Genomic DNA, 15600 nt, shown 5'->3' with positions numbered 1-15600 from the left:
TTTTGGAGTTCTCCAACTACCGGTAGATAATTTTCTCAACTTTTCCTTCCAGTTGAATATAAGCCAGTGGGGCTATTTCTCACTGTGGAATCATTGCAGTGATTAATAGACATGTTGTGCTCATGTAATTTCACTTCATGGCCCACAGGGGCCCAGAAGATAACCAACCTAATGCTTTTTAAAGTTGAACATTTTCCAGCATTTGTGTGGGGTTATAAATGAAGCACTGCCTCCCATGTATCATCCCAAGAGCTGCTTTCTCTCACTGTCCTCCCCTGACATAACAGTAACAGAAAGGGGATGGGCTTGTGCCGAAAGTAGTGCTAGCAACTTTCTCTGTCATGAAAATCTGCTTGCCTTCCAACGCTGTCAGTGATTCTTAATGAGGGAGCCGCTCTGTTTCATTTCTTAGGGGAACTGTGCATGCCCTACATAGCATTCCTTTGCCATTTGTGAGCAGTGTCCCAGTAACTGATCCATACATAGCAATACCATTTACCTGTATCCCCCAGTGATGTGCACAGGTACCTCTATAGAAGTGGGTAATGATGGCTGCTCAGGGGAGATAGAACAATCAACTATTGTTACCATATGTTCCATTTAAGAATATTTAAACAAAGTGCAACACAATAACCTCGAACACGCCTAGCTCCTCACAGCAGCACACACCCCATCGTTTACCACCGGCACAAACCCGCACAGCAACACAACCAGTACGCACAACAGCCACGAACATCATTCAAGCCTAGCAGTCTGCTGAGTCAGTGAGCACTAATGGAAACAGCTGCAAGCAGGACGGAGAGCTCTCTGTTTTGAATATCACTAGGTTTGTTGTTCACTGGGTTTTGCAGTCCGTTGTCCTCCAGTTCTTAAGTTCTTGGCCATTCTTGGCTTTTTACATGTGACTTTACAAATCACCCCGTGAGCCAACAGTGTCTTTCGCCTGCTAGCTTATCTATAACTTTATCATGACTGAGATTTCAAAGGAACCTACAGGAGTTAAGGTCCCAAATTCCCCTGGAAGTCAGTGGGCTAGGATACCAATTACCTTCGGCCCATTTAACACACTCTGCTAGGGAGCATAGTATCCCTGTGTGTTGTATCCTTTTTTATGCTCTTAAACTAAGGCCTGGATAAATGAATGATTCAGAGAAAGAAACCTGTTTCTGCTAGAAATTCTCTCTATATCTTAGTCCCTTTTGCACAGGTCTGAGCATTTCCTGCTTCTGCAACATCTGTCAAATAAATCCTGTAATTAAAACGATTTCAACTCGCTGACCTGCTGTGACTGATGTGGCGTTTTGCGGGTTGCAATATGTTTCAGTGTAGCAGGGTCTGTATGAGACAACATCACCACTTCCCTCAGGTTTATAAACCAAAGAGGGAAGGCCCTTGGTGCACTGAGATTCCTGGTGATTTATTTACAACACTGCAAACCTTTTGAGAAGGGACAGGTGCATGTGCTGCTGGACTTCATTGTTATCCATCAGTGTGTGTATAGTGACACTGCTAACCAAGGCCATGGGGGCAAACATAGTGCAAATGTCATGTTGGCACAATGAAAGCCATGTCCTGGCCATGGCAGCTGAGTGGAAGAGGTTCCCGGGGCAGTTTGCTGCAGCCTAATTCCCACTTATTGCATCCAATGTATTTATTCCCCACCCCCCTCAGTTTGGAATTGTTGTGAAGGTGCCAAGGCTCGTAGATCCCTGACTCTGAGCGAGGCAGGGTTCAGGGGTCACAGGCAAAACCATTAATAACAAGGTGCAAACGGCTGGTTTATATGGAACGTGAAGCTTTTTACTTATTTTGTTTTTGCACTTTGGGGGCTCTGGTTGCTCACGGAGCACTTGGTGTCTGGTACCTATTTTGGCTGAGAGCAGGCAATTGGGTTCCTACAGGGCTTCAGAGGAATGCAGCAAATTGTTCTCTGGTGTTGTAATTCTGCAGCAGTAGCTGGAGCTTATTTGTCTTCCAGTTATTAAATACATGCTCATTTTGAGGTCCTTTTTCTTTCTGGGAAGCAATGGGTGAAAACCTCCAGAAATACAAACTGGAGAAGGGTCAGTGGGTGGGGGGCGGTGCCGGGGCCTGCCTCTCTGCTTCAGCTGGATCACAGGTCTCTAGTACCAGCAGACTGAAGAGGTTAAAACATGAGCTAGTTCCCCAGAAGGAGGTGGATGCTCTTATCAGATTATCACGGGCATAAATTAACTGAGCCTATCATTTTGTGGGCTGGGAGAGAGGAGAAGCACTCCCCAGTTTGTTAGGATCTGGTGCTGGGGTGTGGGAGCTGAGTTGAATAACTCCCAGGATTTCAGGATAGGAATGGCTGCAGAGACAGGGGCTTCCTCTCCTGAGCGAGCAGAGGACAATGCATCTGCTGGCGGTGCAGAGAGAGACGGGTGAGGAAGAGGTGCAATATAAAATCCTGCCCAGCAGCCTATGAGCAGTGCCAGCTTTCCATGTATGTTGCACTTTAAAAGAATGAACTGGCATCTCATCTGCCTTTGGACAGCTGGCGTCCACTGTTCTTTATCCAGGTTGCAGTGTAGGGTGAGCGGCCTTCCTGCCCATTGGACAAAATCCCCACCTGTACCCTCCACTCTGGGGTTATATAGACAATGGCACCAGAAACCCACTCCCACCTTGAATCCTCTACAGTCTCACTCCACCTGGACTCCTGCCACTGATTCACTCTGTTTCTCTGTCCCCTTTTTGCCCCTCTGGCCACCAACCTCCCTCCCTCCCCTGTCAGGGCATCATGTGCACTGCTGCCTGTTGCTTTGCAGCTGGGCATTGCTGTGTGCTGCCCGTCTCTTCTGAGCTTTGCCTCTCCCTCTGAGGCATTTCCCCTTCAGTCTGGCCTTTAAATCTAAGGAACCCTGTCTGAGCCGGTGCACTGAGGATGCTGTGTAACACATTGTCTCTATCATCATTCATTGTATCAATGGACTGTTTCCATGGGGTTAATGTCTCTCTCTGTAGGGGGTCTCTTCTCTTTCCTCTTTGGCTCCTTGTTTGTTTGGTGAATTCCTAGCCCTAGCCCTGGAGCTTTATCCAGGAATGTGTTCCTCTGCTCTTGATAGCCTCTGAATTATGCAACCACAGCTTGGGCTCAGAAACACCCTGCTGTCTAGATTTTCCCTCTAATCCCGCTGTAGGCTATCATCAGTCATACCACGGACTCTGTGACTAGTGCGTTCTCTTGTCCTGAGTCATCAGCTGAGATTCCAGGGCCATAATCCAGCCCTTCCCCCTCCTCCGTTGCTCTCTGGGGCAGCCTCCCGTGTCTCATGTTCAGTAATAATGGACTTGGAGGCTGTAACAAAACAGTCCTCCCACGTGGGTCACGACAGGTTATGCAACTAATGTCCCAAGAAATCTGAACCTGGGGCTTGGCACTGTGGGGGAGCATGGCGGCTTGGCTAGCACATGTGCGTACCCCCTCTCAAGGTAACAGCTAGTGGCTGCTGGCATGTGTATGTCAGCAGAGCTCCTTGTGTCCATGCACACACACAGGAGACGTGCATAGCATGGGCTGTTGGCTAAGTGTACAAGTTGTTGATGGAAGCAAGGAGGCACTTTCAGGGCTGGGGCACATTGGAGCAGACCCCTGGCTCTCCTTAAGTGCCTGTTTCTGGCTTTAACCATGTCTTGTAACTAGCACCATGCGATCCCCGAAAAGCAGGTCATTGTGTAGTCAGGGCACAGTGCCGGCTCTTGCTCATGCACAGCTTCTGAGGAGGAAAATCCTGTACTCAATTTATGTCCATTTGGAAGGGTAGGATATATCCAACCAGCGCTTCATTTGTAATGAAAGTGATGCCCAGGCTCAAGCACTTTTTTTACAGTCATAACTGATGCAGCAAGCCCAGCGGTGCTGGGGCTGGGACTTGCCAGGCCCAGAGGTGTCAGGACTCAGTCTTGGCAAGCCCCAGCACGAATTATGCACTGCATCCTACCTCTTACCCAGCCCCACTATGCGTCCTGTCCAAGATCTCAGCTTCACAGCCATCCATTCAGAAACCCATAAAGCAATTAATTCTGCTTCTTGTCTTTTGGTTCAGACAGGCCTTGGTGAATTTCAGGATGATTAGCACATGATCGTCCATGGAGGGCTTTCCATACACTTAGCACAGATCACTTAAGAGAAGTTAGTGAGTGGAATTGAGTATCCCCTGACAAGACTCCAGCCTTAGAGAGCTCTTACAGATAGAAAACATCTGCTTTCTAAGGAGGCTTGTGGTGAATGGAGGGGGAGTTTGTTGGTCCTGTTTGTATCGGAGCACAAGGGAGGTCTCAATTTCATTAGACCTGCAAATGGAAAGTCTCCACATTAAGCATGAGAAGGTAGTTCCATGTAACCAACTTATTTCTAATTGCTAGATATTTAATTACTAATTATTTGCTGATAGAACAATGGGCAAACATTATCAGTCTCGCAGTGAGGTCACAGACGTGTGGAGAGGCAAAGGGAGTTCTCCAAGGCTGCACAGCAAGTTGGTTGCAGAGCCAGCAGTGAGCCCTCTGCTAACTCCACTGGGCCACTGTCCTTGTCTGTGCTACTTTGGACATGTTTCAGCGTTGTTGATACAAGCTCTGTTAATGCCGGCAACCCACTCAAACCCAGAGAAGTGTCAGGCATCACTGCCTGCCCTGTGCCTTATCCCATGCATGGTTGGAAAAAAATAACACATCTCTATATTGCTAGGTGTGAGATGTGCATGCAGTCCTGCTTGGACACCCTCTGAGGCCTTGAGCAAGCCACGCAAGGCCCAGTTTTCAAAGGTGTTGAGCACCTGCCGCTCTCACCGGCTTCAGCTGGGGTTGTGCTGCCTGGCATTTCTGAAGATCTGGCCCTTAACTCATCTGCTTTGGTTTTGCTGTCTGCAAGACGGGGATAATCCTGCACCGTGCTGTACGTGTTGACGAATGTCTGTCACATGCTAAGGATCCCCTTTGTAGGGAGAAGATAACTAATATTTTCTGCCTTATGTGCAAGTCACAAACACCCAACCTCCGTGATCTCCTAGATGTATTCCAGAACTGGTTCACATACCTGCCTGCTCAGTTTCTCTCGCCCCCGGTGAGCACCTCCCACAGAACCAGCACAGCTCATCTGAAATTATCTGGGACTTGTTATTGCCTTACTGGGAGTGCGTTTAAGCTCAGACTGACTTTTCCCAGTCCCTCAGAGATCACTCTCCTGCCCTGTTTAAACAGATGTAAGCACTGACAGAGAAGTGACACATCCCCTATCTGCCCCTTGTGCACACAAGTCACTCCCTAATTTTGCATAAAAATCCACCTCCCCCATCTCATGTCTAACATGCATTGTAAGCTTACTGGAGCCAGAATTGAGACTTTTGTCTGTAATGTCCTATAGAAATAATGATTATTTTGCCTCTGGCAGCTCATTCCCCTTCATCTATCTCCAGTAATGCCCCTAGGAGAAGCACACATTGGTAGTGGTGGATTGTTTCATTTGGATTTATTTGGACTTTTGTGGTTTTTCCTTCCTCTTCTACGGCATGCCTAAAAAACTACACAGAAATGGAGGGTGGTCTTGTGATGCACTGGAGTGGGACTCAGGAGATCTGGCTTCAGTTTCTAACTCTGCCACAGACACCTCTGTGTGATCCTGGGCAAGTCACTTAGTTGCTGTATGCCTCAGTTCCCCATCTGTGAAGTGTGGAGAATATTTCCTTTTTCTCATCCTTGGTCTGCGTGGTTTATTTAGGATTATACATTCTTTGGGGCAGAGACTGTCTCACACTAGATATGAATCTGTGTGCAGCCTTCAGCACAATGGGGCCTTGATCTCACTTGGGGCCTCTAGCTGCTTCTTTAATGATTGCTAACAGGCGTCCTTAAACCACTGCCCTGTGTCATTCTAATGCCCCATCATGCAGGGGTGGGGAAGGCCACAATTACCAGCGCTTGAGAGACTTGCCCCTTCAGCTGCTGTCACACCGTGAAATGACGCTTTTCCAAGGTTAACCTTGTACAGTTGGTGTGGTTTGCAGCTAGGAAGGGAAAGCCAGTAAACCCCAGTGGCTGAAGCAGGCTGACAGCATTGTTGGATGTTGCTCAAGACTTTTTTCTCCATTGCTTTAAAATATTGAACACCCATGTTCAGGGAGAAGAAATATCCCAAGGCTTTAATGGCAGTTGATGGTGAAGGTGCAGCACATGTCCTATCATTCCTCAGGTGGGCCTGTAAACCTGCCACATCGTATTTCTGCCAGAGGAGCACTCCTAAAGGTCTGCAGGGAGAAAAACGTTTCTTCAGCTCTGAGGGTACTGGGGTCCTTTCTGGCCCATTCAGTGTGCATTACCCAGGGGGAGGGGAGGCAGATTTCTTGCAAAGATTCTCTTTTAGTTTGTCTTAAATTGATGGCAGGCGGGGCTGTAATGAAGATAAACGAGGGGTGCTCTTCCTGGTAGATTGGGCCTTGCACTGGTGAACACATCTGCTACAGTAGGTTTGAAATGCCCTGGGTGGAATACAAACCCTTCACCTGCAGGAATTCCACCGACACCCTTTGGAGAGGAAACAAATGGCTGTGAAAATTGCATAATGTTGGAAACCCAGAGGGATTTGGAGAGCCCAAGGGGAGGCACCAAAACCTCTGAGATGAACAAACTTGACCTTGAACCAAAGCCTTGCATCAGCTGAGAGAGGCTGGGAGTTGCTGATGAGTCCTCTAACACCGAATATGAGCACCCTTCAAAAGAGAAACCGCCTCTGCTCCCTCTCTGCTGGCTGCGAGGCCCAGAGTTCAGTAAAAAGGAGATCCCGGGACAATGGCTCTGCAGAAGTGAATGCCTCTGTTCCAGTGCATAGTGTGTACATTGTTGTGTGTCCCTGAATCTGCTGCTGCTGTGCACCTGTCAGGTAGAGAACTGCTTCTGAAATGGCTTGTTGTTAACTGGGATGAAATGCGTGAGTGAAGATCGCAAAGCGAAGGTGTTCAGGCACCTCTGCCTGGCTTTTGGGAGGGGCAGGTTTAAAATCTGGACTTGATAAAGCAAGGGTGAGAGAAGACTTTGTCCTTTCTGTCTAAAGGACACATCAGTGCCTGGAGGCACCAGCCTTTTGGGCAGTGGAAACCTGGCGCACACGGTGAAAGCAATTTCATCCATCACAGGAGTTCAGCAGGGGCTGGTAATGTGCTGCAGACACAGCCTGGATGTACCATCTCATAGTGCTGATGAAACGTCCCCTCTAGTCCGTGTCCACACACAAACCCATCCAGTGCTGCACTGGCCCTGCTCTGGGCCTCTAGGCTGGCCGAGGGGCGAGTCCTTTGCCACTGCATTTCATGCAAGACTAGTTAAAGTTTCAGCTCATTACCTTGTCTATATGAAAAGGATTCAGCAAGGGGCAGATGCGGAGCCCCTTCCACAGCTGGGCAGCCCACACCAACCTGCCACGCAGAGGAAGAGATTCACAGCTCGGCTCACCAGCAAACGGTTTTGATTCCTGGGACGCGTCTAGGTAAGCTGGTTCCTCCACTACTTCAGCCTAGTAGCTCCCCAGGCAAAGAGTGGTAAAATCACAGTCCAGAGCAGGAGCTTCATTCTGAACAGTGAAGCGGCACAGGCATGGTGTAAAAATAACAATCCAAAAATCCCTTTGCTTTAATCACTCCCTGCCCCCCTTCTGCTGGCTGCATCTCTAACTGCCTAGTGCTAGAGGAGGCTAATCAGAGAGTTTTCCCAGCTCTCTTAGGCGTGCTGGAAATACAAAGAGGTACAGAAAGCAGGACCCCCACAATGTTTTTTCTCAACTGAAAAAAATGTAAATGTTGAATTGTCCATTGCCATGGAACCCAGTGAGCCATGTTTCCAGGGAGGTGGGATATCATGCCAGTTGCTTTAGGTTGCAAACTTGCATGAAAATGTACAGGTTCAGGCACGCCATTTACTCACCTGCCCTTCAGCAGGATGATTGATCATGGAAAACCCAGTGACACTTAACTCAGCCATCAAACAAGCATGACTCGCCCTGGGCAAATAGGGAAGCAAACTTGGAGAGCGGAGTTTACAATTTGATTCAGTATCATGGCATTTCATATATTGCCGTTAAAGCACTTGTACAAAATGACACAAAAACTAACTATATATGTACCCCAGTAAATACACTACTGTAAACCCACCAGGCGAGAGGGGAATGTGCATCGGACACAGCAGCGTATTATCGCCTAGGCCAACAAGGCCAGGGTCTAGGGCGGCAAATTTGCTCGCGACCCCTCCCCAACTCTGTCCCTTCCCCAAATCCCTGGCCCGCTTTCTCCCCTCGGCGCGCTGAGCTTCCCTCCTTCCACTTCCCTCCCAGGCTTGCCGTGCAAAAGTGCTGGGAGGGAGGGAGGGAGAAGCGAGTGGTGGCACGCTCAGAGGAGGTGGAGCAGAGGTGAGCTGGGGCCCGCAGACGCGGGGAGTAACCCGGGGGGGGGGAGAGCCGGGAACTGCTCCCTGCACCAGCTCACCTTCGCTCCACCGCTGCCATCCCCCAAGCATGCCGCAACTCCCCTCCTCCCTCCCAAGCTTGCCGCGGGGGAGTGGTGAGCTGGGGGGGGGCAATTTTTTGAGGGCCTAGGAGCAGCAAATTTGTTAATCCGCCACTGATCGGACACACTCAATTACAGTTAACTCCTAAGGCACAATACTGTCCAGGCAAGAGTGCATACTCCTGAAGGCTGGACACCACAAATGATGGACCAGTCTAGACGCAAAAATTGCATTGGGTTAGCTAAGTCGGTTTCTGAACCAGTTTAGTTACAGCCTGCTTGTTAGCCACTCTGACCTGTTTTAAGACTTTCCTAACAAATCAGTGTAAAGCTCCCTTACACCAAACGAAGAGTCTGCACTCCAAGGCTGCGCCGATCGAACTATCCTCATTCAGAAATGTAGATAGTTGGTGCAATTTCTACGTGTAGACCAGGCCTTATTTAGGGCTTGCGGTGGTGGGGGGCAAGGGGTGGTGGCTGTGGAGTGATAACAAGTATTTTTTTCTATCAACTTCAATTTCGGTCAATAATAAAGTTTTAGCAACTCAGGGAAAATCTGGAGACTAACCTAGCGCTTGGTCTGGCAGTGTGCAGTCAGGTGGCTTACACAGAGAACTGCCTGCCTATGAGGCAGCCAGCGGTAGAGACAGGAGGCTCCACCTGAACTATTGTTCTGTTCTGTTCTGGTGGGACATGTCTGGCATGCTGACGATCTTCATGGAAAGCCAAGAATGATCATTTCAGGGGGTTGTGGTGGAAATCTCACTGGAAGACTGCACCATCTGCCAGTCTACCGACTTCAAGCAGAGTGGGGAAGCAGGTCGGCTTCTGTATCGGAGACTGTGAAGAGAAGCTCTCGCTCCCAGTCACACATGTAGTAAGCACAAAGCAAAGAGCGTTGGTTTCTGATATAGGTTTATAATGAATTTTATCTTAAAATAATAAAGCAGTATACACAACATACAAATGAGTTTTACAAAGAGCCACTGTTATATTAGTTTACTTTAAAACCTACCGGTCTCTTCACCGACTCTTCGCTCTCCTTCTCTCTCTCTATGGATTTTTTTTTCCTTTAGTAGTTAATCAGATTTTGGGTGACAATTTGCAACTCCGCCTGTCATCTTCATTGAGGAGTGAAGAAAAGTCCACTTACAAGAGTTGCTCTTGTCAGCTCCTGTCTATAGTGCAGCCATGCATTAACGTTCTGGGTCTGAGACCATCAAGCTTCCTTAGGGCTTTGCAACATCCTTCCTTGGGCCTCGCTAAAAACAAAGCAAAGAGAGAGAGCTTTCTGCAAGGATTTCATCGTTTGCTCTAGGTTGGTGACGGTTGTTTTGGGTTTTTTTTTGTTTTCCTGGTGAAATTTAATTTATAGCAACAAAATTCTTTAGGGACACGCAGGGATCAGTCACTCACATTCCAGTGATCGGTCTCAAGTTCGTAAGCAGCTGCACTGACCTTTTGCAAGACGACAATGGGCAGAGGAAGCTTCACAGTTTAAGCAATGATTGCAGACTCCTTCTAGGGAAGGGGATAGATTTGCTGAGCAGTTGGAAGGGTCCACGGTATCTCCTGGGAAATGTAGTCCTGTTGTTAGTGCTTTGCAGAATTAGTTAAATAAAAGCCATGCAGCTGAACTACAGCTCCCGGAATGCCATGGCCCATGGGGCACGGGTCGTGCGTGAGTTTCTTTTTCCCTCTCTGCTTCCTGTCTCCTCAGGTTTCGTCTAACCACTCAGCTCGCTTCGGTGCTTTACACGTGTGCACGTCAACAATGTCCTCGCACTCCTTGCAGCGCACGGCGCAGCACCAATGGAACTTGCACTCACACTTGGTGATACGCGTGACACGGGTGGTGTCATAGCCCCGGCCACAGCACATGACCTCACAGCCGTCGGTCCCGCGGGACAGCTTATTGCACACACGACCCGCCGTCCCCAGGGAACCTGTGGAAGGAACAAGGGTTCATTACGCTGTCCCGCTCAATCTCGCTGTGAACGAGAACGGCCACACTGGGTCAGACCCAAGGTCCATCTAGTCCAGTGTCCTGTCTTCCAACAGTGGCCAATGCCAGGTGCCCCAGAGGGAGTGAACAGAACAGGGAATCACCAAGTGATCCATCCCGTCACCCATTCCCAGCTTGTGGCAAACAGAGTCCAGAGACACCATCCCTGCCCATCCTGGCTAATAGCCATTGATGGACCTGTCCTCCATGAACTTATCTAGTTCTTTTTATCTAGTTGCCCTGATACAGTTTTTGGAGGGATGTCCCAGCCATTGCTATCAGGGACTTTCTGCAACCAACTACTGGCTATCTAGACTGTAAGATCTTTGGGTCAGGGCCTGCCTGTTTTGTTCTCTGTACAGCACTTCACATTATGGGACTGGGTCAGGATTGGGGGGCCACTAGGCCCTACTGCAATACATGTTGGAGAGACCGAGTTTAAACACATGCTGTTTTAGCAGTGCATGAACTCCTAATTTACTGTCTTTACATGGTAGGTTCTTGGGTGCAGGGATTGTACTGTGCCTTGTGGGACAACAGCAGTAATATAGATCTATGGATCAATTGTCTTTCAGCCTTAGCATTCAGCTCCCTCGCCCAGAGAGGACGTGAATCCTTACACAACAGCCCTGGGTCTTTCTATGAAATGCAGAGCACAATTTTCTGTATGAATTTTCAACCAGGCCACATTTTTTAACCATTATTTCATTTGTGTCCTGTGGCTCAGAACTCACAGGGCAGATGGGTGCAGAAATAGAGACGCTTTGCCCCGAGCTGCTCTGAGAGCTGGCCCACATGGTGGAGCCTGGTCATACAAAGTGACCTGCCTTGAAGTCCCTGATCCCGTGACAGCCCCATAAATAAAAGCACAAGCATGGCATCTACTGGCTAGTGCTCAGGAATCATTGGGGCCCAATTCCCTGTGGTCCTGCACCTCAGGCTGATTAGACCAGTGCAACAGGGGTGAGAACCACTGCCACGTTGGCACGGTAGCATGCCGCACTCACTCCACTGGCCTAAATGACTGCACCAGGCTCAGGGAAATGGGGAATTGGCTCCCATAGATGAGGGCCTCTTCATGCATGGACATAAATGGTATCAGCTAAGCCCCCTAAACAGCAGCAGGGAAATACCCAGTAATGCATGCTTGAAACAACACAGGGAGAGCTGAGGGGTCGCTTAGGCCCCAGACCGCACCTGCATGCTCTTCCCTATGTCTGTACAGTTCCTGGAATTCTTGGGCTCTGGTTTTCCTAGCACAAACCCCAACACATTCTCATTTTGGGGGCACTGTTGTGTGCAAGTGCCCATGTCCATGGAGAGCCTTTCCTCTCCTGCGGGTTTCTGGTGAAGGATGTGGCGGGGGTCTGGGCCCTGAGGTCACATGTTCTAGTGTCAGACGAGTTCAGACCTGCCCTGGCTGAGGTCAGGTCTCTGAGGGGAAAGAGGCCCCAGTTTGGTCTCTAGCAGTCCCTCTGAGCCGTCTAGCCATAGCCGAGAGACCGAGCTGCTGAGGGACAGGGACCTTCAGCCTTACTGAGCACGTCTTATTCAGACAGGCCTTTGGTTTCTGGGTAATCGGGGGCAATGCACTGAGTAAACTCTTTCTTCTTCTGGCCTCTCCCTTGGATCCAATTCAGGTGTTGTCTGGACACAAACTGGCCCCCTTTCACCTCTCTCTGACACATGAACTGGTTTAGAAATGGCTGATCTTGCCTTCGCCTAAGCCAGCTCAAGCCAGAATGGTTGAAGCCACGTCTGCCCTGGCAGGAGCACGTGTCAGTTTAACGAACCTGATGGAAGTGTGTATCTACACCAGCCCTGTGCTCCTGGTTTCAGCAGCGAATTCTCGCCAGGTGTCTAAACATTGGGCACTGCTGAATCCTCTCTGGAGCTGCAGGCTGTGCCCATCCTAGCATCAGGGTCTGTGCTGCTGCTCAGCTTCACAGCACGACAGGCCAGACTCAGCTGGCTGGCTTTGGAGACACTGAACTGCTCATGCCAGGCCAGGAAAGCAGGCAACGCCGGGAGGGTGGTGGTAGTAGAGCGGCTCTAACTCGTGCTCGGTGATTTCTGGTATCCAGCAAAGGCTTGTCTGTTCTGCTGGAATCCTCCTGCCTGTGTGCCTTGCCCGCTGGTGTGAGGGAGGAGCAGAAAGAGTCTGCAGGCAAAGGCATATAAAATAGCAGGTCCAGGGTTTAGAGGACTCCTGGGCTCTCAGCTCTGCCACAGCACTCGTTCTGCCGCCGCCTCCCCACCAGTACAGCAGTAAAGGACCAGGCCCCTGGGTGCTGCAGGGGTTCATGTGTTTAATGCTCTTTGGCTTCCTAGGGAGGAAGAGGCTACAGAGCAGGGTCGGCTCCAGGCCACAGCACACCAAGCGCGTGCTTGGGGTGGCACGCCGCAGGGGGCACTCTGCCGGTTGCTGGAAGGGTAGCAGGTGGCTCTGGTGGAGCTGCCGCAGGCGTGGCTGTGGACGGTCCGCTGGTCCTGCGGCTCCGGTGGACCTCCCGCAGGTGTGGCTGTGGACGGTCCGCTGGTCCTGCGGCTCCGGTGGACCTCCCGCAGGCGTGGCTGTGGACGGTCCGCTGGTCCTGCGGCTCCGGTGGACCTCCTGCAGGCACGGCTGTGGCAGCTCCACCGGAGCCGCGGGACCATCAGACCCTCCACAGAAAAGCCTGCGGCAGGTCCACTGGAGCTGCGGGACCAGCTGACCATCCGCAGAAACGCCTGCGGGAGGTCCACCGGAGCCACAGGACCGGCAAGCGGCAGAGCGCCACTCGCGGCGTCCCGTCATGCTTGGGGCGGCGATATTGCTAGAGGCGGCCCTGCTACAGAGGGTGGAATCTGATGAAGAGCCCATGTGCACAGGCTCCCCTGGCCCTGAGCCGGGACCGGCACACGCTTTCCAGGCTGCCGCTCCTGAGACAGCAGGCTGGGCATGGTGTCGCCCCACGGAGGGGACACTCTGGCTGGGCCCCTTCAGGGGGGATGGATGTGACTTTCTCCTCAGCGCTATTCCCCAGTTCTTGAATAATTTCTGTCACTGCTACCTTAGCCCCTCCTGCTGTCCTGGGGACCGTCCTCACACTTCTACCTGTGCGCGCTGTATGCACAACCAAGGCTGGCCCTGGGCTCATGCTTTCTGCTGCTCCTTTGGAAAGCGCTGCATGCCCAGGGTGATTTCCAAGTTGCCTCTCCTAGCCCAGAGCCTTCCGGGTGCACTGACCCATCAGCCAGATGGGCTGGGAAGCCAGACCCTCACGGCAGCTCCTAGTGTGTGAAAGGTGGAGATTTGGAAGCAACCTCCTAAAATGGCTGAAACTCTCCTATTAAACATCCCCTCAGCTTTGCTGATCTTCCTTCCCCACCCCATCCCACCCCACCCTCTGTCCATGCACTAATCTGTTCTCTAGGCCAGGTACAGGCCACGGATATCCCTCCCGCCCCTTCTCGTCTTCACTGTTTGGCTCTGCATTCCCTGGGATTGCTCTCTCCCTGTGCCTGGCCCCGTCTCCCCTGGGGTGAGTTACTCTGAGTTGGATGGAGCACGCAGCCAGCACTCCCTTGAGGCAGGTATGCAGAGAGCTCTCCCCACTAGCATGTGTCAAATTCCCTTCCCTTGTGATTTAATTATCCTGTATGACGGTTGGAGAGGCCAAGTACTAGGAGCAAAGGTTTATAGATAGCAGGAAGCTACTGGACCTGGGACCTGTACCAAGGTATTGGCAGACAGCTGGGCTGGCAGACAGCTGGGCAGGAGACAGCTGGCTTGAGTGTCCAGTTAAGTGGCCCTGGTCAACCCCTAGTTAGAAGTGGAAATGTCTCACTCCAGTTGTGAGGCCCTCTGCAGGGCTAACGGCCTTTGCAAAGCTGGTGCAGCTGCCAGTGAACTGGCATGGCTGCTCTTACCCCACACAGCCTGGAAGTCCAGGCTTCTCTGGTCGCGCAAAAAAGAAAAAAGAAGAAAAAAAAAAAAGGACTGTGTCTTGCTGCTGGTCTGAAAACCCCATGTAAAGGTTTGTTCATTGCGGAGAGCAATGGTTCAGGTAGGTAAGAGGACTCTGAGTGACTGAAGATCACTTTGGAAGACTCTGCTCAGCTTTGCCCTGGTGGAAATGAATGGGGTTACTCTGGATTAACACAAGTGTAAGGGTCAATCAGACAGGCTGACTCCCAGCATCTGAAATGGAGACAGAGTTTAGCTAGGACTAGTTTAAACTTGCAGATTTAAACTAGTGTAAATGGTGAATTCTCTGTAACTTGAAATCTTTAAACCATGATTTGAGGACTTCAGTAACTCAGCCAGAGGTTATTTCAGGAGTGGGAGAGGTTCTGTGGCCTGCAATGTGCAGGAGGTCAGACTAGATGATCATGATGGTCCCTTCTGACCTTAAAGTCTATGATTCTAGTGGCAGCATGGTCAAGTGGGAAGAGTGAAGAACTGAGACAGGACTCCTGGGTTTCCAGTTCTGTCCTCTGATTCACTGTGAGACCTTGGGCAAGTTCTGGATGAAGTTACTTCACTTCTCTGCTTTGATTCCCACTTCAGTACACAGGGTAATACTTACTAGAGGGGGTTGAAATTTTGTCAAAAAGAATGGTTAGTTTTTCATTTCAAACTTTTATTTTTGACAAATGTTCATGTTTTCATTGGGGGGAAAAAACCCAGACTTTTGGGTGTTAAACTGAAAATGTGTTAGATTTGGGGTTTTCATTTTCTTATCAAAACCCTCTCCCTTTGGGGGAGAAGAGGGAATTCTTTCCTGACTAGCTCTTGTCACTTCCTGCTATGCAGGTTGATGTTTGTATAGTGCAAAGTGCTTTGTGAGTCTGTGATGGAAGGTGATAGTGTAACCCACACACTGTCTGGGTGGGGTGCTCTATCCCAGCCAGTGGCACCAAGACCACTTAGAAAGAGAGAAAATGGGTCTGCTGTACAGCCTTAGCCAACAGCCAATAGGCTTTTTGCTCACGCAATACAGATTCATGCACTGAGGTCCTAGGTTCAATCCGACCCAATGACGACCAGGGTCTGTTGGTGTTACACTAGTGCCATGTGTGGGTTTAGTACTCAGT

General features: G+C 50.3%; 2 protein-coding genes across 5 annotated transcripts in view; one reads left to right on the top strand and one right to left on the bottom strand.

Moving 5' to 3' along the window:
- The window catches only part of ST7L (suppression of tumorigenicity 7 like), a 61744-nt gene that overhangs the window by 43288 nt on the left and 2856 nt on the right, over positions 1-15600 (top strand). The window lies entirely within an intron of this gene.
- WNT2B (Wnt family member 2B) overlaps positions 9062-15600 on the bottom strand; it is a 45059-nt gene continuing 38520 nt past the window's right edge. The window contains exon 5 of the mRNA XM_030561728.1: positions 9062-10462. Within this exon, the coding sequence (XP_030417588.1) occupies positions 10233-10462 (230 nt within the window). The 3' untranslated portion in view covers positions 9062-10232. The remainder of the gene's footprint in view (positions 10463-15600) is intronic.

Source organism: Gopherus evgoodei, chromosome 4, assembly GCF_007399415.2.
Source record: "Gopherus evgoodei ecotype Sinaloan lineage chromosome 4, rGopEvg1_v1.p, whole genome shotgun sequence".
Classification (NCBI taxonomy): Eukaryota; Metazoa; Chordata; order Testudines; family Testudinidae; genus Gopherus; species Gopherus evgoodei.
Note: the sequence above shows the minus strand (reverse complement) of the source record. Positions and strands in the feature narration are given on the sequence as shown.